At 48.8% G+C, this 23,310-nt stretch overlaps 1 protein-coding gene across 2 annotated transcripts in view; it reads left to right on the plus strand.

The window, feature by feature from the left end:
- Positions 1–9,228: 9,228 nt before the first annotated feature.
- The window catches only part of LOC103906352, a 20,133-nt gene continuing 6,051 nt past the window's right edge, over positions 9,229–23,310 (plus strand). The window contains exons 1-3 of one of the 2 annotated variants that reach the window (XM_009288245.2): positions 9,229–9,603; positions 19,835–20,302; positions 22,905–23,045. In XM_009288245.2, coding sequence (XP_009286520.1) covers positions 9,549–9,603; positions 19,835–20,302; positions 22,905–23,045 — 664 coding nt within the window. In that variant the 5' untranslated portion in view covers positions 9,229–9,548. Of the gene's footprint in view, positions 9,604–19,831; positions 20,303–22,904; positions 23,046–23,310 lie in introns of both variants that reach the window. The other variant, XM_009288244.2, reaches the window with a different exon arrangement.

The raw sequence follows: 23,310 nt of genomic DNA on the forward strand, positions 1-23,310 counted from the left end.
TGGCCCTCTGGCTCTGGCTTGCTTTGCTCTGTGCGGTGATAACATGTTCACTGGCAGCTGGGCTGAGCTTTTTTGGAGCAGGGCTATGCCAGGATTCCCATGACCCTCTCTTGGCTGCAGCCTCACTGCATCCTGCAGGGCAAGGGCAAAGGGATGAAAGTCAGGCCAGAGCCTGGAGGAGAATGGGGCCAGGGAAAGGGGCTGGTACCTGAGCATGCAAGCTGGACATCACAAGCTGATCTGTTTTTACATTAATTATATGCCCTGCCAGATTTCCCCACCTGTCCACAACTTCTCTGCATCAAAAGCAGGCAGAGAAATGCTGAGCTGAAGTGTCCAGCCTCTGCCTGCCATTATCCACCACCCCCCCTGGGATGCAGCCGGTCAGTGATGTTTTATCTCCCTGCACTTTGCTCCTTCCCTGAGCTGCGTGGGGATGTGGGGATGCCTGCACTTTGTGGTCAGCACTGCGCTGCTCCAGGGCAGCTGGGCAGAGCCCTTCAGCTGCCTGCCCTGCTGCCCATCCTGAAGATGTTATCCCGGGACAGCCCCTCTTGCCCTGGCAGGGGAAAAATAGGATGTTTGCCTGCACTCACGTCTCCATTTTTTATCCTAATTCAATTCTTATAACTCCTGGGCTTATGCCAGGCAAGTTGCTACAGTGCAGTGCAGGTAGAAGATATTTAAGCACAGAATTTGGGGATGGGGGTGTTAAACTGAAGTTCTTGCAAGATCAGGACTACATTAAAACCTTGTTTTGCTGAGAAATGCACAAGAAGACAACACACGTCCCAGCTGCATCAAGCGTCACCAAGCCAACTGGTGCAGTGCAGCTCGCAATATCTGAAGGAGCATCCACTGCCAACAAAAATGACAGGCAGGGGAAACTGAGGCAGGTGGCTCGAGGCAACACACTCTGTGCAACTGGGCTCCTGGCTTCTCTGGCCCCATCCTGGGGTCTGTGTGATCTGACAAGATGAAAATTTGCAGGAGCAGCCTGTATGGAGAGGAGGAAAAAGAGCTAGCTTGCTCATCCCAGCCATGCCTGGCAATACATGCCGGGTGTATTTACCTGCACTGCCATGACATCAGTATCTAAGTATACAGAGATGATAAGCTGCCCAGGGAGCCATTAAAAATACCAGAGGTCACTGCATTTGGGATCGATCGCAGCAGCCTCCCAATCACCGGAATAAGCCGCTTGGTTAGTTTTTGTAATGCGCTCTCAGGGTGAGTGAGGCTTTGCTGTGAGAAAGAGCCAGAGTGGATAAAAGCCTTCCCGGGTGAGCCCTGTCTGGGGTAGGGGGTGAGAGAAGGAAGGTCGCTGCTGCCCCGAAGAGATGGTGATCTGGGACAGGGACAGTTTGGGGGAGCAGGTTGGGTTACACGCGTGCTCGGGGCATTCTGCCAGCCCCAAAGTGCTCAGACCTGGCAGGCTCCCTGGTGCTGGCCCGGCTCCTGACACGGCTTTGTGGCTCCAGCTCGGGTGGAGTCCAGCGGAACCCTGGTGTTTTTGCAAAACAACCTCTTCTCTTTGAAGATGTTTTTATGTGCTGGGTCAGCCCTCGGTTGCCGCCCTCAGAGCATTCCTCCTCTTCTTCCTTCCTCCTTTCGCCCTCCCAGCCAGCCTGGAGACAGGACTCTCCTTTAAGATGAGCCCCACCATTTTCCAGGGTGAAAAAACAAGGAAGGGAAAGGGAGAAGGAAACAAGTTTTTCAGGACTTCTCCTTTTTTTTTTTTTTTACTATTAAACAACAACATATTAAAAAAAACCCATGGGGTTTCCCAGCTTTCAATGCAGTGATTTCTCTCCCAGACAATAGCTTTAAATCCCTCAGTTTCCCCAGGGGCAGAAGATCAGTGGCAGAAAGATAGTATACAAGGGAGTCAGGGCTCCCGGGCCAAGCTGTCCTGTCCCCAGGGCCTTTTGGGTTTTCTTCCCTCCTATGATGTGGTAGGATGCTGTGTTCATACCCCAGCCCTGCCCCTCACAGACGAGATGTACCGCCTGGGAGATGTGGGTGATTGGTGGGAAGAGCAGGTGCTGGCACATCTGGAGGCAGAGCAGGATGAAATTGAGATTCCTGGGATAGATCCCACCAGGGTAAGGGAGTCTCTGAAGCTGCAAATTCCTGTCCTTCAAGCCTTATGTCTCATGAAAGCATTACACTTGCGCTGGCCAAGCCAGCAGCCTGAGTGCTGCCCGGGGGCGATGAGAAGGACTGCTGCCAAGGGGCGCACACTGGTCACCCAGAGCCCGGATCCAGCCTTTTCCTTGCTCTGTCCATGGGGTTATGGCATCACAGCGTCCCTTCCCCATGAATATTTAACCAGTCCTTGCAAAACCTCTCAGCTGCAGTGAACACTTAATTAACCCAGGCAAAATGCAACCACTTCCAAGCAAGGATGGGCCAAATGCTCCCAGAGCACCCCAAAAGCCAGATGCCCCAGGGATGCCGGCATAGTTGTATTGTATTTGGGCTGGTTTATCAGATGCTGATCTGGTATGGGTCCAGCCCCATCAGTCCCCCAGGCCTTCCTCCAAAAGGAGACGGAATCCTCACCCCGAGGATCTAAGCGGCCCTTAGGATGCACAGATTAAACATTGACATACCCAGCACCATGACATGCAGAAAATGAGCTGGGACTTTAGACCCTCTTAGAGTTAAACAGGAGCTAAGCAAGGGTTTCAAGTGATGAAATGCATGTCAGCCAGCTCAAAGGGCAGCTACGCACCTAAACCCCTTTGTACACCTACCCTCAGAGCCTCCTCCAGACCAAATCTATCCCCAGCAACCCCCCTGACCTCTTTGCACATGTGGCACAAGTTTGTGCCCTCGGTCCACGTCCCAGCTATGTGACACCTGAATCCTCAGACTTTTGCCTTTCCAAAACGTTTACCTGCCTGCTGGTGCAGGGAGAGCATCACTCATCAAACAACCCATCAGGAAATAATTCCGCCTTTAAATAAAGGGATAGTTTTCTATATTAAGTTTTCTTTTATAAAGGGTTATCAAACACTTAGCACTATCAGGCTCTCGTAGGGAGAGTATATGACATATTCTAGCAGAAAGTGCCATAGATAGCTATAAGTCATGGCCATAAACAAACTATTGCCTTGTCAAACTCTGCAAGAACTGATTAATCATTTACTGAACCCTTTTAAACTGTTTCAGATGGGACCTTTTTAACAGAAAACACACCCAAAGAAGAAAGCAGTTCCCATCAGCTCTCATTTCCCATAGCAGCCTGGCACACGCAGGCGTCGTATGGGGGATTTATTGCTAAAAGGGGCCCGGGGGAGGTTTGCTCACCATTTTCTCTGTGTGTATAGATGACGTGAGAAAAGAGGTATCTGCTATCACTGCAGCCAAGGAGGGGCAGTGAGGGACAGCCAAGGTTATCGCATGAGCTGCCACAGATTAGCTACAAAGCTAACAAGGCTTAACGCAAGGGGGAAGTGGCTGGGGGATGGATGCAGAGGGTGAGACGACATTGCCAAGGACGCTCTGCAGTCCACGTAGTGCAGGCAGGGTCTCTGATGTCCCTGGATGTGGCCGGAGTGCCTCCCATCAGTGCATGATCTTGCTCTGCCTGAGAGCTGGAAAAAACTCAAAGCTCACTTGTGCCCCGAAGCAGGGAGGATATTAGCCACAGCACTGCACACACCCCTCACCCCAGCTCTGGGCTTTGAGCAATTCCTGATAGCTCCAGCGAGGGCAACAGTGATGACTGGCCTCACCATCTCAACCCTTGGTCCGTGGGGATCTCGCCCGGGTCCTTGGGCTGAAACAGCAGTTTCGTTCATATTAACCCCATATCAGCAGCAGAGTTTGTCCTGCCAGGAGGCTTGTGGCTATATCCTGCAGGGATGCACCAGCGTCACAGAGAGACCTGCACCAGCTCACACCCACCAGACTGCTCTGAGCAGGCTTATTTCTGGCAGCCATGCTGATTTGGGGGTCTCTGCACTGCTCCCCATGGCTCCTGATGCCTGGAGGGTTTTTAGCTCATCTTGGCGTGAGGGTGGCTACACAGACTCTGCTGGCTTGTGCCTGTACAAAGTGCTACTGCAAAGCTGGTAACCCCATGCAAGCCTGACAGTGCTATAAGCCCCCTGGAGCCATGCAAACCTAGCTCACGTCTAGAGCAGAAATATTACCTGGGCTTTTTCCATATCCAAAGGATCCCAATCCCTCACTACTGGGAATAAAGCAGAGTTTACTGCACAGGTCTTTCAGTCCTAATTGCTATAGGAGCAGGCAGTGGAAAGTCCAACAACTGTCCTCTTATACGAACAAATTCCTCCTTCCCAAGCCGGCAGAAAAAAAACTGCAAAATCAACTTTTTCCCATTTCAGGGCTCTTTCTGACTGCTGAGCCTGCACACAGTGTCCATGTGCTGCTCCAAGCTGCAAGTAGTGGCCACAGCATCCCACTGCACGCTGAGCCACTTTGCCCACATCCTTGGGAAGGAGCTCCATCTGCTGAGCCCGTGGCCCAGGCTGAAACCCAAGGAGTGCTTCCAGGCTTGTCCCAGGGCTGCGGGGTGACCGGTCATCAGGCATCCCTTGGGCAGCACCGAGCCCATCAGACCCTGTTGCATCGGGATCAGTGCTTGTGAGGAGCTTCAGGGAGTTTTTGAGGTGCCTTCCCCTGATGAAGAAGCAAACCAAGCAGAGGGCGATAAGGAAAGCACAGGCAAGGGGGAAAAAAGGTCATTGTGTGCCGCAGCTGCAATCGTGTGAGCAGGCTGGGGGATAGTGGAAACATAGGAAAAGGGGGGAAAAAAAAGGGTGCTCTCATCTCAGGCTGCTATGAATGAAGTCAGTGAGCTGGGCTTGTGCCAGGTGAAGGAATAAGCCGGGAAGGGACCTGGGTCTGAGCTGGGCTTTCTCCCACTTAGACCCAGGCTCAGTTGGAGGCTCTGCTTGGAGAGGGAGCCCTTGGGAGCTGCCTGCAACAGCAGCAAGATAAAGAGGCTTAATGCTTGAAGGCTTTCGCCTAGGAGGAGAACCCCTCTCGGTTGGTATTTTCTTGTGAGAATGAGCCAGAGACCTACCATGAGCACCAAATGCTCCAGGTAGGTCCCTGAGGCATGCTTCAGACTCTGCATGGGTTAAGCCAACTGCCTGCCAGGATGAGGGGTCCTGGGCAACTTACCTCATACCTGCCCCTGTGGGACTTCTTGCAGAACTGATGCAACCACAGTGGGAGATGAGGCTCTTGGGCAGGCTGAGGGCATCTGCTCTGGGCTCCTCACAGTCTCAGCCTGCTGCTCACATGGGAGCAGGGCTGCAAGGACCACATGTAACCCAAGCATCTCTGGAGATGCTGCTTTATCCCAAACCAGCTCCACTTCCCGGCCACAGGAGAGTTTTGGTATGTAAAAATCTCTTTTTCCTTCTGCATCCCCTCTTGGAAATACAAGATCTTTACTGTGGTTATTTTCCTATATGTTTGATGCCAAGCGCTTCTCTGTGATCAAAGGTTTCACTGCAGAGACAACCCCACCATGGCCAGACCCCTCAGTTTCCCTCAGCACTTATCCAGCTTTGACCAGGGCAATGAAAGCCCATCTTCAAAGTAGATGTGGATGGAGGAGCAAATTGTGATTAGTGCCAGCCAGCAGCCAGAGTGATGTGATAGGAGTTTTACCACTGAAACTCAGCCTGGTCATAAGCAAGAGAGACTTCCCTGGGTTTTTCAGAAATGACCCAGCATGGCTGAAACTGATCCTTTCACAAGCACTTTGAACCAGGCACCCAGAAGGAAAAACCTGCAGAAGGCCAGACAGCTGAAAAGAAAGCTAATGAGCATTTGCACCTCTGCCCGAAGGAAGTTACCCATGGAGAGGGGAAGATTTCATCCCTAAAATTCTGAACCACTGGAGAGCCCCCCAGAGCCCCAGCTCTCCTCACCCCAAGGACCCGGTGTGAGTTTTGCTGTCCCTGTCCTGGGATGACACTGAGGGTACAAGATTGAGTTCAGATTTTAAGCTCAGTAAAGTCTTGCTGGCTCCAAGGCTGGGGTGAAAGCCTAATGGATGGTTGTGCTGTTCCTGAGCATCCCTTGGGTTTTAGGCTAGCAAAATATTCGGCTCCGCTTGCTCTCCCAGCTGCTGTGTGCCGGAAAGCAGTGCTGGTCCCACACCAGACAGGGCTGCATTTGCGTGCCTGCTGAGTGATCCCTGTGTTTGAAGATGTGGTGGGTAACACCATGTCCCTATCAGGAGATGAAGTTTCACTTGCTCATCACTTCATTCTGATTCACCGTGAGCTGCAAAATGAAGAGGAAAAAGCAATGCACCAATCAAACTGATGAGGGAGCCAAGAACAAGGCTGCTCCACAGGACTCAGATCAGCAAGGACTAACCAAATGTGGAAGTTACGTGACTGAGACCCAGCAATTATGGGACTATCCTGCTCCGTGTGGGAGAGACCACAGCTGGAAAGTAGCTTGCTCTCTCCTAGGGGCAGCCCGGGAAAAGCTGTGGAAACGATTTGGAGAAAGCATCCCTACGCATGAGGCTACACCATGCCATAAGCAAGCCAATGCGTCATGGAAGAATGGGCTCTAAGGCTACAGAGCAATTTTATATACAAATACTTTCTTGCATGTATAAGAAATAAGGCCTTGCATGCATAAGAAATAAGAAATAAGTGGTGTCCTGAAACCCTAAAAATCTCAGTGGCTGATGTTCAACTGATTCATTTTCATCTGTGCTGACACGTCGCTTTTAGACTGACCACTTTTCTCCAAGGGTTAAAAATGGCATCAGTTTCTGGGTTAGGGCATCCTCAATCCAGTGCTAGGGGGGGGTTCAGTGGCAGCCTGAACATCCTGTATCTCATTAAGGGATTGTCAAAGCCAGAAGAAAAGGATTTGCCTTTGGATACAGTGTTAAGCTGCATCTCCGGATGGAGCAGGTCTCCAGATGGAACAGACCTCTGGTCCAGTGCCCCAGGGCAGGGCAGTGGGCAGCAAGGAGAGCAGCGGGGTTCTGTGCTGTGGCATTCCTTGTCACCTTTGATGCCAGCCAGAGGTGATGGCACCAGACCCAGGGGACAGCTGAGTCGAGGTGCTTCAGGACATCACATTGGAGGAGGAGCACCAGCACATGCCCTCTAGAAGAAAAGTTGGAGACCTTTCCTTCCTTTCCTTCCTTTCCTTCAGGCAAGAAATTGAACGTGGCTTAACAGCAGGTGGGAGACGTTATCTGAAGCAAGAAGTTACCCTTCAAAAAGCTGGAATCACACCCTGGAGAAGAAAACACCTGGATTTCCTGAAGGCTTTGCACAGTTTAAAAGACCCCAACAGGAACAGGGGAGACTCAGAATAAGAGGGAAGGTCCTGGCAAGGTTAAATATCTGCAGGAAGAAGGGAAGTGGTGGGAATAAGGACAGGATCATTCTCCCCACGGAGGTGACAGGGGCTTGCCCAGGGCAAAATCTGAGCTGCCCATCATGCAGAGGCAGGAAAGCTGCTAAACACACTGGGATTGGGAAATCCTGAGCTGAAAATGGCAGGAAAAGAGTAGGGGACATACTTACTATTTTCTTAGTTTTCCCTCAGCATCCTCTGTGGGTCCTTGCTGGATTCAGACCTGGGGGAAAACCTGTAGCCTGGCCCTGCATGGTCCTTCCCACCCTAAAACTGCAGTAAAGATCCCTCACAGCCCCCTGCCTGACAGGAGGAGGACACCTTCCTGGCACATAACAGGGAAAGGCTTTCTGGGTGTTAAAAAGCAACTGTTATCCAGTGGATTGGGAGAAATCTGGGACTCAGGAGCTCAGAGGCAGACTTCATGGCTTTGGGCAGATCACAGCCTCTCCATGCCTCAGTTTCCCTTGTGTGAAATGGATGGAAGGGCCGGGAGGAGAAACATGGGAGATGTACCAGCTCCCAGGGTCGGAGCAATAGCAGGATCCATGGTAGAAGCCCACGGCAACATTTTCACCAGGATATTTGCTATGACGCTCTCCATCCGACGGCAAGACACCTCCAGCCCGAGCTGTTCCCTTTCCTCCTCCTCCTGTGGGAGAGACAAGCTCACTTGGTGAACGCAGTGGAGAGCGTTTGCATTTTCAACCCCGGTCATGAGGAGGAGAGTTTAACATCTGTTCTTTTTTAAATTAAAAATGCCTGGTATTTAGTGCAACTTGACACATTCCCATGGGGAAAAGAAACTAGTAATCCCAAAGAAACCAGTTCTGTGGTATTTTCCTTGAGCGCAGTGCTATAGCCAGGCAGGAGCAACCTCACCAGGGCAAGAACTTACCTCAACCTTCCCTTTTGTTTGGCTGTTGGATATCCCTCGCCTTATCTGCATCTGCTGGTGAAGAAGCCAGTCTGGTTTGAAGCCAGATCCCCCCTCTGAGAGGGGGAAAGCTGGGAGCCATCAGCCCGGGGCTGGGCACAGAGGGAACTGCACCTTCGCAAGGCTCTGACCCAAGCCCCTGCCCTTGCATGGATGCTGACACTGTGCTTTTAATTTGACAGCTTGGCCACTAAATGAGGCAGCTCCCAGCTCTCGAGGTGACTCCTGGTCTCATGGGCAGAGCTGGGATATGTGACATTGGTGCCATCCAGGACTCAACCCCAAAAGTAAATGTGAAGCCATCATTTTTATGTGTTTTTATGCAACAGGGCTAATGATATATCCAGGTGAGAATGACCGCAGTGAGCAGGTGGGACAGAGAAGTGCAGAGAGGATGTGGCTAAATGGGAGCATCTTGCTACCAAATTATATCTCTCACTTCCTCTGCTGCTGTTTCACCTGACAGCCTTTGCTGCTGTCCCTTGGGGAGGGATGTGTGGTTTTCCCACTGTGCAGAGCCCAAACTCACACATGAAAAGCCAAACTCAACCCGAGTGAGCCTCAGGTGAGCATCAAGGGAATACCTGCAGCAGGACCCTGCTCCCCGGCCAGTAGCTCAGCTCCCTGCCACATCACCCTCCAGCTCCGGGACACCCACAGCCGGTTTGCGAGTTTTTATCTCTGCTGTGACCTATAACAGTGCTTAAATTCATCTCAGCGGGGATATTTCTCCCTAAAGAGAAAATGACCCTGTGACGGAATGGCCAAGCACAGGGTTTCAGCAGATGCATCCCACGCCCCTCCAGGCACTCCTGACAAACTTTGCCTTTTCTCGCCAGGCCAGCCCTGCATCCTCCTCCACTCCCAGCCCTGGCAAAGGCAGCCCGCCAGCCTGCTTAGCATTCGGCTCTCATTGCTGGAAGGAACCGTGGCTGCTAAGGAGCAGAGCTCGGTGGCTGCGAGCATCTCAGTCCAGTGTCCCCCCCCACCCTGGCTCGTCATATGATTTCTCCTGAGGGATAACCGCTGAGCGGGACCACATCTCCAAGCTGATCCTTTGCTGATAAGCCGGCTGCCAAGTCTCCAGCGCTAAGACAAAAGAGTTTTTCTACTCCCAGCAGGTTTTTCTGCTGTGAATGACAGAAGAAGAGGGAAAAGTGAGCTGCCAGGCACTCCTTGCAGGCAAGAGGCTTCAGGGGCTCCTTCCCCCCCACTGTGCTGGCAGATCATGGAGCTTTTCAGGCTGAGCCTGGGCTGTATTTGCCTCCTTCCTTGGCTTGAGGGTAAGTTTATTCTCCTTCGGGGTAGCTGGAAAGTGGGAAGTGAACTGCCCCCCAGGTTTTAACCTGCTTTCCTGCTGAAGTGTTGCTTGGGCTGCAAAGCTCTGAACCAACCAGTAAAAGAAGTGCCTGTGGGTGCATTTCAAGGCAGCATTTAAAACGGGATTAAATGCAGGGGTACAGGAGAGTGAGGGACAGGCTGGCAAGGTGCTGGGATGGCTTGGCCAGGGACATCATGGCATCGTGCCATCCACTTTTATAAAGTGCTTTTAAACTGCTAAGAGGAGCAGATGAATAAACCTGCTCTGGGGGTGAGGCAGGCACTAAGTGACCTCCCGAGCATTGTGTTTGCTCCCTGCCCCGGTTGCTTGTTCCCGGCAGAGGTGAGTGGGCTCAGAGCATGCTGGCAGCATGGGAGAGGGTGGGGGGAAGGGGAGCGGGATACTGTTGCATTAGTCCTGCTCCTGTGGTGGTCAGCTGGGAGCGGGATGTGCTGGGGAGCTGCAGAGTCTGCACCGCTCATCACCACGGAACAAACTTGGTAGTGGCTCATGTTAACATTCAGCCGCTTGCTGAAGTCACTCGAATCCTGTATCCTGCCTGTACACAGTAGGATTTTTAATCCAAGCAGCCTTGTTTTCAACATGCATGGGTAGATGAGAAAAGCAGAAGTCCTGCCAAGCATCATCCTGCAGAGCTGGAGCGGTGCTACCCAGGAACAGCTACCTGGGAGCGGTGCTACCCGCAGTCTCACCCATCCCATCATGGGCAGTGAGCAGCATCTCTTTTCTTTAAAAAAGGGCAAAGCCCCTGAGCTAATAAGTAATTCACTTTTTATTATGCCTGAGATGCCAGGTTGAAAGAGACTCATTGAAATAAATCCCTGAAGTGCTTCAAAGCTCATTCAGTCCCTGAAGCTGCAAGGAGGACAGCCCTGCAGTTTTGCAGGCTACCTGCTCAGAGCTTTTCAAGCTCCCTAGACCAGAGGACTACAACTATTTGGGCTGCACAGCTGTGATGTTTATTCCTTAAAGACAAACCTCAGGCTGGCAGCTCTGACCGTAATGCCTAGAATAGAATAGACTATTCTTTCAGCTGGAAGGGACCTATAATGATCATCTAGTCCAACTGTCTGACCAATTCAGGGCTGACCAAAAGTTAAAGCATGTTGTTATGGGCATTGTCCAAATGCCTCTTAAACACTGACAGGCTTGAGGCATCGACCACCTCTCTAGGAAGCCTGTTCCAGTGTTTGACCATCCTCTTGGTAAAGAAATGCTTCTTAATGCCCAGTCTAAATGTCCTCTGGTCCAGCTTTGAACCATTCCTATGTGTCCTGTCCCTGGATCCCAGGGAGAAGAGCTCAGCACCTCCCTCTCCACTTCCCCTCCTCAGGAAGCCGTAGAGAGCAATGAGGTCGCCCCTCAGCCTCCTGTTCTCCAAACTAGACAAGCCCAAAGTCCTTAGCTGCTCCTCATAGGACTTTCCTTCCAGCCCTTTTACTTTCCATTCCCTGCTCCACAACCTCTACGTGCGTGTTCCCTGGACTGCTTTGAGCAGCTAGCCCTCAGTTTGCTGTGCAGCCAGGTCAAAGGAGAGGTTTGTGCTCCTACAGATTTGACTTTTGCTCCATCTACTGCTGGTTTTTGCACCCCAAATCTTGCCAATTAAAGTAAATCCAGTGAGTTGAATCTCTCTTTTTTTAAAGCCCCAGGCTGGTGGTATGCCACTGTACTTGTGAGGGATGAGGATACATGTGTATCTTTTAAAAGTTACAGGAGATCTGGTTAGGACCTGGAGGTGACACCGTGGTGGCATGCCAGGAGAGCAGAACAGCGTTTGGGGTCTTGCTCTTTCTCTTTCTCTCACTCTAATACAGATCTTGTCCAGTGTTAGAAGAAAGTGGTTCTTTACTACTGCCACACGACAAGAGCCCCATGGCTATGTTTTGTTAGTAAATTAAGAAGGATCACAGAACATTCTGACAGGATATTTCTTTTGCTTTCCAGTGAAATGCTTTTAGTGCAATTGCATGATCAGCTGCTGCATTTCAGCCAGACCACTAATAAAACCACAACTGTTTTGCAAGAAAGGAATTTACCTTCCCAATACCTGGCAATGCCCAAAGCAAGCTCAAAGAGAAGAGAGCAAACATGTTCTTGCTTGGGGCTGATCTTCCCCCGCAGCAGCCTCTCCCCATCCCACCCTGCCTGGGGCTGCTGAGTTTTAAGGCTGCCGGCAGGACAGAGGTGCTTGCTCTCGACAGACCTTAGAGGGTTTGGTTTCCTGTGGAAACTGGAAATCCTGGAATTGCCTAAACTGGTTCTGACAGTGGTTTCTTTGGAAAGTCCCTGCAAGCAGGGAGGGAGCTGAAGTGTTTTCTTAAGAAGTCAAGCCTAACGGTAACCCAGTGAGGTATGATGGGTGGTGGGAAGTCAGGCACCAGCAGGATCTATGCACATATAAGCAGAAAGAAAACTGCTGAAATAATACCACATTTAACACCAACTCTCGATCCTCATGCACTGGGTGTGAGGCTGGTGGTGGCTCTGCTTGGCATCCTGGCCCAATCCCATATCCCAGGGGCTGCTCTCCTCCCTGCCGAGCCCATGTGCAGTGCTGGCTGCTCGCTGACCCCTCACGCCTTGCTCTCCTAAGGCAGCCCTAAGCACCTCACATTGAAGACGCAGAAAGGCCAAGCTTATCTGATACTTCTCCTCCCCCATATACTTTTCCAGACCCCAAATATTTTCTGCTTGGAGGATTTCCTGATGCTGGTGTGTTCAACTCTTCAGTAGCTATCAGATCTCCTGCCTCGGCTTGTGCAGGCTCTCCATGGCAGCAAGGATGCATGGCTGCTGGGTGCAGAGCCACCCCCTGCATGCTGTGAGCCTTCCCTTGCCACCCCTTGTCCCATCTGTGGTCAGTCCTTGACCAGTCAGTCCCTGCCCATCCCCTCCGGACCTCTCTGAATTTTATAGACCTCCATCATATCCCCCCAGGGACTGGTTTTCCCCACATCCATCAGCTTCCTGTTAACTTCACCAGCCTCCCCTGCTTCCCATCATTTATCCATGTGTTTTTCCATGCCAAAACCTTCCTTCTTTTCCTATGTCTGCTCTGCTCTCTTTGCTGAGATACTTGGTCAAAAGTGAACCTTGCAGTAACTTGGAAAGCTATGAAGCCTTGTTGGTCAACGAAAAGCAAGATATTAAGAAAGCAGGAATGGTTGGGAAGACACAGCCCAATGTGGTTGCCAGAAGCAACAGCTGGGAATTACTCTTGGAGGGACATGTTACTGGAAAATAATCTGAATGCAGACCAAGAATTATTTGCAATCAGGTACTTGCACTGACAAACTGTTTGCCAGCTAATTACTGGCAGTTACCAATAGGCTTTTGTTGACTTCTCTGTAAAAATGACACAGCTTGATAGAGCTGATCTGCTGCCCCGAGTGATGGAAATGGTGCTCCCATAAACCCAGAGCTCCCAGTTGCCAGGTAGCCGCTCACCCAGCTCTAGTTCTGCCTGATCCACTGGGCCCAATGGGCAGATGCCTGTTTGCTCATCAACAGGGACTCACCAGGCTCCATCTAGCATCATCCTCTCCATAGGTAGATTGGCTACATCCACTGACCTGTCATGGACATCTGTGTCTCTAAACTTCACATCCGGTAAGCACAGTTGTAGGCTGAGGGAGGACTGGGCAAAATAAAGCTGATGTTGGTTCCAGTCAACAGCCTGTTTTGCAAAAAAAATACCTAATCTCACCTCCTGCCATGCTGGTCTTGGGCATGAAAGTCAGGCAAAATAGACAACAGAGTGCCAATCTCACCGCTTCCCTGTGCACATCTGGATTTCCTGCTTTTGACCAAACACATCAGGGTCACCCTCTTATGACAGCAAGTGCCTTCCAGCTCTTTTGAAATTTCTTCATCCTATGGCCCTGGGCTGGTTTCCTGCACAGGCAGCAGAGAGGGGCTTGCTCCCTTGGATGGAGGGACATCTTTTCATGAGAATGAGTTCCTGCTGGGCTGCATTAAAGTCTGCTCCTGCTAACTTATTCAAGGCCTTGTTTGTCCATACCTGACAGAATCTCAAGCTGCTTGTTTCAGTTAGATTCAATGTAATGTTCCTACAAGTGATGTTACAGGGCCAAGTCTTGCACCGAGCTCCATCTGCACGGGGAACCCTCCTGCCTTAACTGGGAGCTTCCCTTTTCTGCTACTGCATCTTCTCATTTCTATCTGGTCCTGACCCTCTGCAGGAGGTAGAAACAGCCTGCCAGGCCCAGGGCAGCTCAGAAACGGCTTTCCCTCCCGTTCAGAAGAGACATCTGACTGAGTTTTTGCTCATGACAGGATATGATAACTTCAGGCCATCGCAGCGAATTGCTCCTGCTGCTACGGCTAGCCACATGAGAGTTCCTTCTGCCTTCATCCAATGTCTTTCTAGACTGCCTGGTTTTGTAGATATGCTGCAAAAGCCCCACCCTACATTTAGTCCTGAATTTGAATCTGAGTAAAGGATCTGGATAGAAAACGTGGTAGTTCTGCATTACCAGCGTGAGGCCCAGCAGTAAGGGCAGGAGAGCAGGGGAGGTTAGATGTTGTGCTTGCCTGAAGGGAGAGGGTCCAATAATCAGTACCAGGGTAGGGAGAAGTAGTGTCTGCATCACCAGTGTCTAAGCAGCTAAAGATGGCTTTCCCCAAAGTCTCTGGTTAATTTTTCTTCTTTTGGGCTGGGGCCATTTCTCGTAGGAGCTGCGCTGTTTTTAGAGCTAGGGCAGAGACCAAAATTGCTGGCAGGGCAACTTGAGGGGATGGGAGTCTTCCAAACCCTCTTTCCACCTGATGCCCCTTGAACTGCTGTGATAGACCAACAAGACAAGGGGACCCTAAATCCTGGGAGGGCTGATATTCAGGGGGAGTTGTGCAAGGAGGCAAACGTATGTAACGTATATGAGAATGGTGTGGTCAGTCTCCATTGGTGCATGCTCTGTAGAGAAGATACGATCACCTGTAGCAGCGAACAGTGGAGGCAGATTAACCTGAGCAGGAAACTCTCTGGCTTGTCTCACCATAACTCAGGCTGCGGCACTGCTGGCTCCAAGGTTTCTCAGCCACAGCACATGTACCCCTAGTGCTGTGCTCATTTTGGATGGAAGCAGCAGAGACAGCTTGGAGATACTTCTCCAGGGCACTGTTGCCATGGCCTGGGTGACTCGGGATGACCTGCTGTCATATGGTGGTACCCAAGAAAAGCCATGTTTGGGAGCTCTCCTGGGCCATGGGATGTCCCCACAAAGCAGTCCCTACGAGAGGTGCCATGGCTGCTGCAGCTGGATGCGTGCCTTCGAAGACAGGTGGAGGCAGGAAAAGGTAAATTCCTGACTGTGACTCAGCGGTCGTCTTCTCCCTACAGAAAACACCCACTTGGCAAGAGAAATTGAGCTAATTAAAGGATTTCTCAAAGAGTTAGGAACACCACCGGGGACGGAAAAAGAGGCCAAAGCCAATGCTGAGGCTCCTGGGTGACCTGGAGTGTTTTGGGAACCTAGGCTTGCTCAGCTCTGACTTACCTCTTCCCTCCGCAGAGCCTTTAGAGGGAGCAACCCATCCCCAAATGATTTACAAATGGCTTTGATCAAGCCATCACAGGCACTGCTTAGAAATGGCAGAAACTTTCCCAGCCAGACTGGGGTTACTGGTAACCAAGACTTTCTTGGTGCCATTACCTTAATTAGGAACGTTGCATGGTTTTTGCTCCTAATCCTACAAGGAACAGCATGTCCCAAGGGTGGCCATGCTGCTGAGAAGCAGGGGGCTATATTTGCTTGCTTTTCTTTCTTGTAACCAGACAGAGTGGCAGTATCATAGGACAAACAAGCTGGCATCAAGCGCCTTTGCTAGAAATTGTTTATTTTGTTCCTAAAAATATGAAAGGCCAAAATGTTCAAGCACGAGCAGCTCAAAGCAGGCATCTACTCAGGCTCTGCGAGTAAGGCTGGCATTTTCCAGAGACGCTGAGTCCCATCCCCAGGGAGTATGTTAGATGCTCTGTTTGCTCCAGGTTAATATTCCCAAAATGTTAGGGCTGATGTCCTTATTTGCAAGGCTGCTGGACAGTGGGACTTGGCAATGTTGGGGAAAAAAAAATCATTTTGCCTCCTGAGTAAGGATTCTTGGTGCCTGATGTGTATCCCAAGGTAAATATACTCCAGCTTTATTTGTGGGTCTACCCCTTATGACTGTGTGAGGCATGTGCAATGATTGCTGCCAGTTAACTGTATCTAACTGTAAGTTTCTCACTTAGATAGTAACATCTCAATCTCAGGAAAGCAATAATGTACGGGTAGTGGATGGTGAACCTGTACAATGGACACAGGCTCACACCTTTGTTGGCAAGGATCACGCAAAACACCACAAGGAAAATCCTGCTGTTGATAGCCAGTCTTACAGAGAGCTCCACATCACTGTCGGTAGGGAAGACACTCGGACCACAGTTCAGAAAAGAAGGATTATGGCCCCAGCTTTGCTGCCACCCTCCCATGTAATATTGAACCAAGCAAAGTTTAGCTAGACCTCTGTTCCTAAGCTGTAAAATGGTAGTTATACTTTTGGATGTGAGGTATGGTGTGAAGATAAAAATCTATTAATAACTCAGTGTCATACTCTACTGAGGAGCTATGCAAATCTCAAAGGAAAGCACTTCAGTTGCAGCGTTGAGGTTCCTCAGCTCACATGTATTCCCATGGCAGGTGGGCTGCCCTGAACCTTCAGTGGGGTGAGTCTCTGAAAACTGAGACCTGCAAAAAAACGAGAAAGCTGGTAGAAAGGGGCAGCTCAAAAGTGCAAAAGGTTGGTAGATAACATGGGGGCACGCAATGCTTGCTGCTAACACGCAGGTAATACGGCAATCCTTTAGAGGGGAACGTATACCACCAGGGACTGTACAGAGAGAACAAAACACAAATCTGAGTTAAACAGCAATGCTCTTCAAAATTTTTAAAAAGATGAAACTTTCAATTGGACAGTCATTGCCAAGCAAGGAAAAAAAAAACAAACCCAGAGATCCTGGCATGTTTATTAACAAAACCCATAATAAAACATATAAGAAAAAGATTTAGAGGAGCAACAAAGAGTGAGCATAAAAAACTACTAATAGAAATTTTCAAACGTATCTGAAGTAGGAACTCAGTGGGGGTAAGGAAGCCAATAACTAACTGATGTAAATGTAAGAAGGACAACCAAGGCAGGGCAGGGTTGAAAGGCTGAATGGATTATTGGTGCTGGTGTTCTCTTCAGATATGGTCAGGGAGGTCCTCACACAGCAGCCACTCTCTGCAGTCTGAAGAATGTTGTCAAACAAAATTGCCAACAGAGGAAGTTTTAGGAAAAGAAAAGATAAATAATCTGTGGCAAATGACCATCCCAGATGGCATTCACACTGAGTTACGGGAAAGTAAATAAGACTTGTTTTTTTAACTTCTAAGGAGTATGTAAACTATTACCTAAAGCAGCCTCAGCACCAAAGGACTGTGTTATGGCAATTACGTCCATCTTAAGAGGAATCCCTGCACAGCCTGGGGAAACATAGGTCACTCGGTTTGATTGCGACATCAGGCAAGTCAGTAGAAACAAAGAACAGAATTTGCAGACACACAGAAAAATATGAGAAAAGTCAATACAGCTTTTGTGGGGGGAATGCCTGACATCTGTGATGGCATCAATGAGCCCATAAATGTGGTGAACTGATCTAGACCTTGTGCTTGTGTGTGCAACAGGCTTTTGGTAAGATTCTTCCATGAAGGCCCTTAAGAAACTCGATACTCATGGAGTAAGAGACTTCACCCACAGGCTGGAACAAAGAGGTGGAATAAGTTGACAGCGATCACAGCAAAGTGAAGGTATCAGCAGGTGCCGACAAACATCAGTGCTGTTCGACACAGTTATCTTGGGAAAAGGGGTGAATAACGAAGTAATAAAGTTTGCTGATGGCACAAAACTATGCAGAATAATCAAAACTGAAGTTGACTGTGCAGAGCTGCAGAAGGAGCCCATGATACTGATTGAGCAACAAAATGGTTTCTGAACTTCAGGGTTGAAAAATACAATGTAGCGTACATGGGAAAAACCATTTTAACCATAAATACCCAGCGATACTCTCTTAAATAGCTGATACATTTTAGGAAGGAGGCACTGGCATCCTTGCTGTCTTGAGTCAGCTCTTTACTTGTCTGATTCTTACCCTCTTCCCCTATTAGCAAATGCTAATGCCCAGTGCTGGAGAGAGGATGCTGGGATCAACAGATACTTTATCTGACCCAGCACAGTTCTCATGTTCCCGTTACGTTTTTGTGTGGCTCTCAGATCATTACTTTGGAAATGGGTTTCTGCCAGTTAAGATGAAGCAAAGAGGTGAGAATCCTGGATTCCAGGTCCTAGAAAAAAACATGGTGGGGGGATTGTATTCATCCCTTTGGATTTTCTGAAGAGTATGGGAGATTATATATGAGACATTTCTCCTGCCTTTGGAAGCTGGCAGAAACTCAAGCCCAAGGTGCGTTAAACATCTTCCCTCCATCGAACCCTCAATAAGCGGTAAAGAGAACAGGACTCACGAGCTGTCTACAGTTCTCCCAGAAATTTAATTTCCATTCAGGCACATGGGCTTGGCAGGAATTGCCTGGATTGGTGGCTATCACAGGTCCACGAAACTCAACATCCCAGCGTGGACGCATCCATCCTCATCTCAGAGCTGTCACAGGAGTTGTGCCGTGGTTTCTGGCTGCCTCTCCCCACACATTCAGGCTAGGCAGAAAGCCCCGAGCTATTTCTGATTGAACAGCTTCCAGGCACTATTAATCTAGCAGACCCCTAGAATTTCCTGAGATAAAACATGAGTTCTTTTAAGCTATTGTTCATACCCTTGGTATTGTGTATCAGCTTCTGTTTACACTGTTAGTTTTTTCAGGTACTGAGCCAAATACTTGGCCAGGGAAAAGTATTTTTCTTTGCTTTGGAAGGGGAAACTCTGCAGAAATAGTTGTTTAGATAAACATCAGTTTTCTTGTCTAATATCACTTTTCAGTCTCCTCTTACTCTTTATGCTGAATACTGTATGCTGATAGGGCTTTTATAACTCTGACTCCTGGGGAAAAGAGGAAAAAAAAGTCACCGCAAAAGCTGGGACTTACCATGTCTTAATTGTAATTAAAACTAAAAGATTTCTCAGAATGTGCAGAAACTCGAAACTCTTATTTCTATCCCTCTGTCTTAGGCATAAAATACACAGCAGAAGGTACACCCGCATCAGTGACAGATGGTTTAGCGTTTAACATTTTGCTCAGGATGTTCACAGGCCACACCTGATGATTTTGTACTGAAAATGGGGCCGACTGTCCAGCTAACAGGATGATATCCATCCTAAGTCAACAGAGATGTTTGGACCCGTTGCTATTAAAAGCAACAAGCAATTACAGAAATTGCTTCAAATTGTGTGTCTGTTGTGGGGCGGCTGTAACATCTCTCTCTTACAAAGGGATCCTTAAAAATGGTACCTTCATGCCTGGGGAGCACAGACCAATGTCAGGTGTGCTAAATCCAAGTTTATTTCAGTACTTACATGAGCTGTGTCAGCCAAGTACTTCCAGACTTGTGATGGGGCATGGTTTTATCCCAGCGTTGCTGTAGTATCACCAGAAGCCACTTAATGGAAACAGTAACCCAAGGTGGCCTAATAGTCCCAGATGAATAGCATCTGGGGAATTCAGGGGGTTCAACTGCTTTTTTTCATACAAAAGATTTGATCCATGTAGGGGCAAAAAAACCCCAAACCATCCAATTATTTTGGAGGGAGGGAAGGATGGGTACCTATTTAAAGCTATAACCAGTTGAAATACTGAATTAAGTATATATAGGCAGGTATTTCATAACAGTACAACTTTTCAAGGATGGTGAGTTTTTTCCCATTAATTACATGGGTTACTTATGTCATTGTTATTTCTCTCTGGAATTGCTCCTGGCTATTTGCACACCCTGTATTTTAAAGAAATGTCATTCTGGGGAATTAGGAAGCTGGGGGAAATGTTTATCTAGGGATGCCTATCCAGGAAAGGACTGGTGGGTTGCGTCTTCCCTTCCCCAGGGCGTTTACAATGTCTGGTGCCCAGAAGACGCATTTGCCTCAGACATATGCAGTACTAAACCATGCTCTGATTGTACCACAGTAGCAGGGGAACAAGGCTTCCTCATAAGGAACACCCGGCTGGAAAAGTGCATTCACACCTCCCACCACGAGACCAACGGCATCAGCCTGACTGACTGCAAGGTGCACTCCCAGCAGCAGCAGTGGAGCTGGGACCCCGCCACCAGGACCATCGTCAGCCTTAAAACAAAGCAGTGCTTGTCGGCCCACAAGATGCGGGAGTATGCCCCAGTCAAGCTGGAGCCCTGCGGGGACTGGGAACGCCAAGCGTGGTCCTGCAGCAAGAAGGGACACTTGACTCTGCAGAGCTTGGGCTTCCACCTCAGCACCAAGGAAGGAGGCCACAAGGTCTTTGTCTCAAGGGAGAAGGACAAATTCAGCAGGTGGAAGACTTTAGCGGATGAAACAATCTGTGCTGCTGCCCAGACAGCAGCTCTGAGACCCAGCAAACCAACACAACAAGCCGTAGACACACGGGTGTGGACCTATGAAAGTAAGATGAGGTAGATTTAGCATCAGATAACATCTAACCTTAGGTGTCATCCAAGCCACCTAACACCAGGCTTGCATCCATCATTCTAACTCATGGTCACTTTGGCCCCATCTGGAGAAGTACCAAATGGCTCCAAAACAGCCAAACTACTTGGTACCACCAGTTTCCAGTAGTTGCTGTTCAGTGTTTTCCAGAAAGCATGTAACACCTTACAGGATCAGGTCTCTAAACCCCAGATGCATTTCTGATGACAGGCAAAAGTCAAGTATTTTGGAAAGTACATCTGAACGATGCTCAGAGCTAAGAATAGTTGGAATTGCTTGAGCCTCCCAAGACCAAAACAACCAAGGAAGTCCCATAAAGTCAGGCGCTTAAGACTTTGAAGGGGCTTTCGGTACTTTGTACTTTGGGATGTCATTTTTGGTAACAAGAAAACTGTAGGCAGCTGAAAACCTCTTTTAAACTTGTATGAATTACTGAGAAGCAGCTATATTTGAAATGAGAAGTTGTTGCTTCAAAGCAACACATTACAGTTATCTCCTGCCAGACTCCAACAGTGCACCTATCACTAATGAAACCATGGTTCTAACCTTCATCCCATGCTCTCATGATCCTCAAAAGTGAACCTTGCTCCTGGTGCCTGATGTAACCATAAAGAGACTAGTGAACACAGCAAGTAGTGGGAGGTAGTTAAAGCACTGCCCTCCCTTTGCATTAAGAACACCTAGAACATTACATCAAAAATTATAAAAAAATCTGTTTTATATTAGCAGTTTCATGGCCTTGGCCTCTGCTAAAAAGAATCTAATCTCTGCCTTCATGAGTGTTCACTATCTTCTGCCTAGACTGGACACAAAAAAGGGCAGAAACCCTAGTCCTGTCATAGTTCCAGGTGTTGGACACCAGGCTAACAAACATCAGGCATGGTCATTGCACCAAGATGTGACTTTCATCATTTGTCAGATGGCCAGTGAAGCCCGTTGCTGACCACTGATAATTCATGGTCCAGTCTGTTTCTCTCTTTCATTTAGTCCCTTATGCAAAGGAAGGTGGTTTCAAGACTTTTCTTGTGAAGTTGTGTGCAGAACTGAGACCTGAAAATCACACTCAATTCCTCCCCTCATCCTCTCCTCCTCTCCCTTCTTCCACTCCAGAGATCAGAAAAGAGCTGGCATTCGTAATGACTTTTCTGTGTTTGTCCACTCTGTAGGTGATGAGGTTCCCAACCTTCCTCAGGGGAAATTATTATTTCTCTTACATGAGGCTATTCCTTACCTTAAGGCTTGATGGCCCCAATGAGATTTTCACCTTTCCAGAAATGAGTAAAGAGACAATGTGATGAATCTGGTTGTCATAAGCAATGGATTATGAGTAACCTTTTGACACAAAGAGGTTATAGCTAATTCAAAATAAAAAGAGATACAATAGCTTTTTTGGCTGTCATGTGCAGATACGATGGCCTTTTTACCAAGGTTTTTAATTAGCCAACTAGAAGGTTAACATGTAATTATCACAGACCAGTAGTCACAAGCGTTAGTGTTTGTTTAACATGAAGGTAAATAAGCCAATACAAATTAGATACCATAATAAACTAGTTAAATATAGGCTAGGAAATGCGTGGAACATTTAAGATATGGGAAAAAGGCATGTGAAAAGGGCGTTTGCATTCCCCAAGGCAATGTTCCTGGCAGCCCAGGGCTGCCTCGGAGCCAGGCTCCCCAAATAAGGCTGCAAGGGTAAACACAAGAGCAGGCTTTGAATCAGCTTGTGCCGGTTAGTGTGTCTTGTGCAAACTGATAATTTTCCTGTCAACCCCATGGTTCAGAGTCTACTGCAGGGAACCTCTGACTACTCAGTAACAACATCAAAGCCCTGTGTGTTTGTTTAGGCCTTTCTTATCCAAGTTTCAGTTGACCATCAACAGGCAACTTTTACTTCAGCGCGTTATTTGCTCAATAAATTACACCCGTGTACCCGTGGATGCTCATGCCACAGGAAGGGATGAGGTTGGGATAAGCAGCGGGGAACCCTGCAGATATGTTTCTTGATCTTGCCACGTGCATCAGTGCAGGAGAGGGGTGACTATTGCTGCCACAAGATTTCCCACAACCTCCCCTCTAGCAGTAGTTGCTACCCCACATACCCTACTTCGGCAGAAAGACTGGCAAGGCAAAGGATGCCGTTGAGCCTTGCAAGAGGTATGGACTATTTACCACCATTTCGTCATCTGCTGTGTTGGTAATACCTGTGATGCTTAGCTACAGTTCTGCTTGCCGCTTCCTCACACCTCATCCTTTGACAGCTGGTGTTGCACTCATACTTTTTAGACCAATTACCTTATTTACCATCAGAAAACAAGCTCTGCTTTGGCTGTGGATTCAGTCGTGAGAGGTTCATTTCATCTTTGAAATCTGAGAATTGAAGGCCCCTGATACACAGGAGGAGGTGATTGCTATTGCACCATGTCCTGTTTGCCTTGCAGGGTAGAGGACTAACACGGCAGGGCTGGGTTCCCTTCCCTTGCCGGGCACTGAGCGTATCCAGGTTTCTGTACAAAAAGTAAACAATAATCACACATATCTTTGCTTTATTTCCTTCCAAGCTAAAACCATTGATTCATCAAAGATCGATGCTGTGAACAGAGAATCTTCTGTAAGCTTGACTGACCCACCTCTGGGTAACAAATTTAACAGCACGGTGTCTCCAGTGAAGACCAAACAGGCATACCATCCAGCAAACGATGGTAAGCACTTTTCTTTTCCAAATGCACATGAGAACGGCAGGAAGGAAAGTGTGGGCAGCATCTAGAGACTTGACCCAGAAAGCCAATCATATCCTGGGCTGCATCAAAAGAAGCATGGCTGAGGTCGAGGGAGGTGGTTCTGTCTCTCTGCTCTGGTGAGACCCCACCTGGAGCACTGTGTCCAGCTCTGGAGCCCTCAGCATAAGAAAGACATGGACCTGTTGGAGCGGGTCCAGAGGAGGGCCACAAAAATGATCAGGGGATG

This window comes from Aptenodytes forsteri, unplaced genomic scaffold (genome assembly GCF_000699145.1).
Source record: "Aptenodytes forsteri isolate BGI_AS27 unplaced genomic scaffold, ASM69914v1 Scaffold201, whole genome shotgun sequence".
Classification (NCBI taxonomy): domain Eukaryota; kingdom Metazoa; phylum Chordata; class Aves; order Sphenisciformes; family Spheniscidae; genus Aptenodytes; species Aptenodytes forsteri.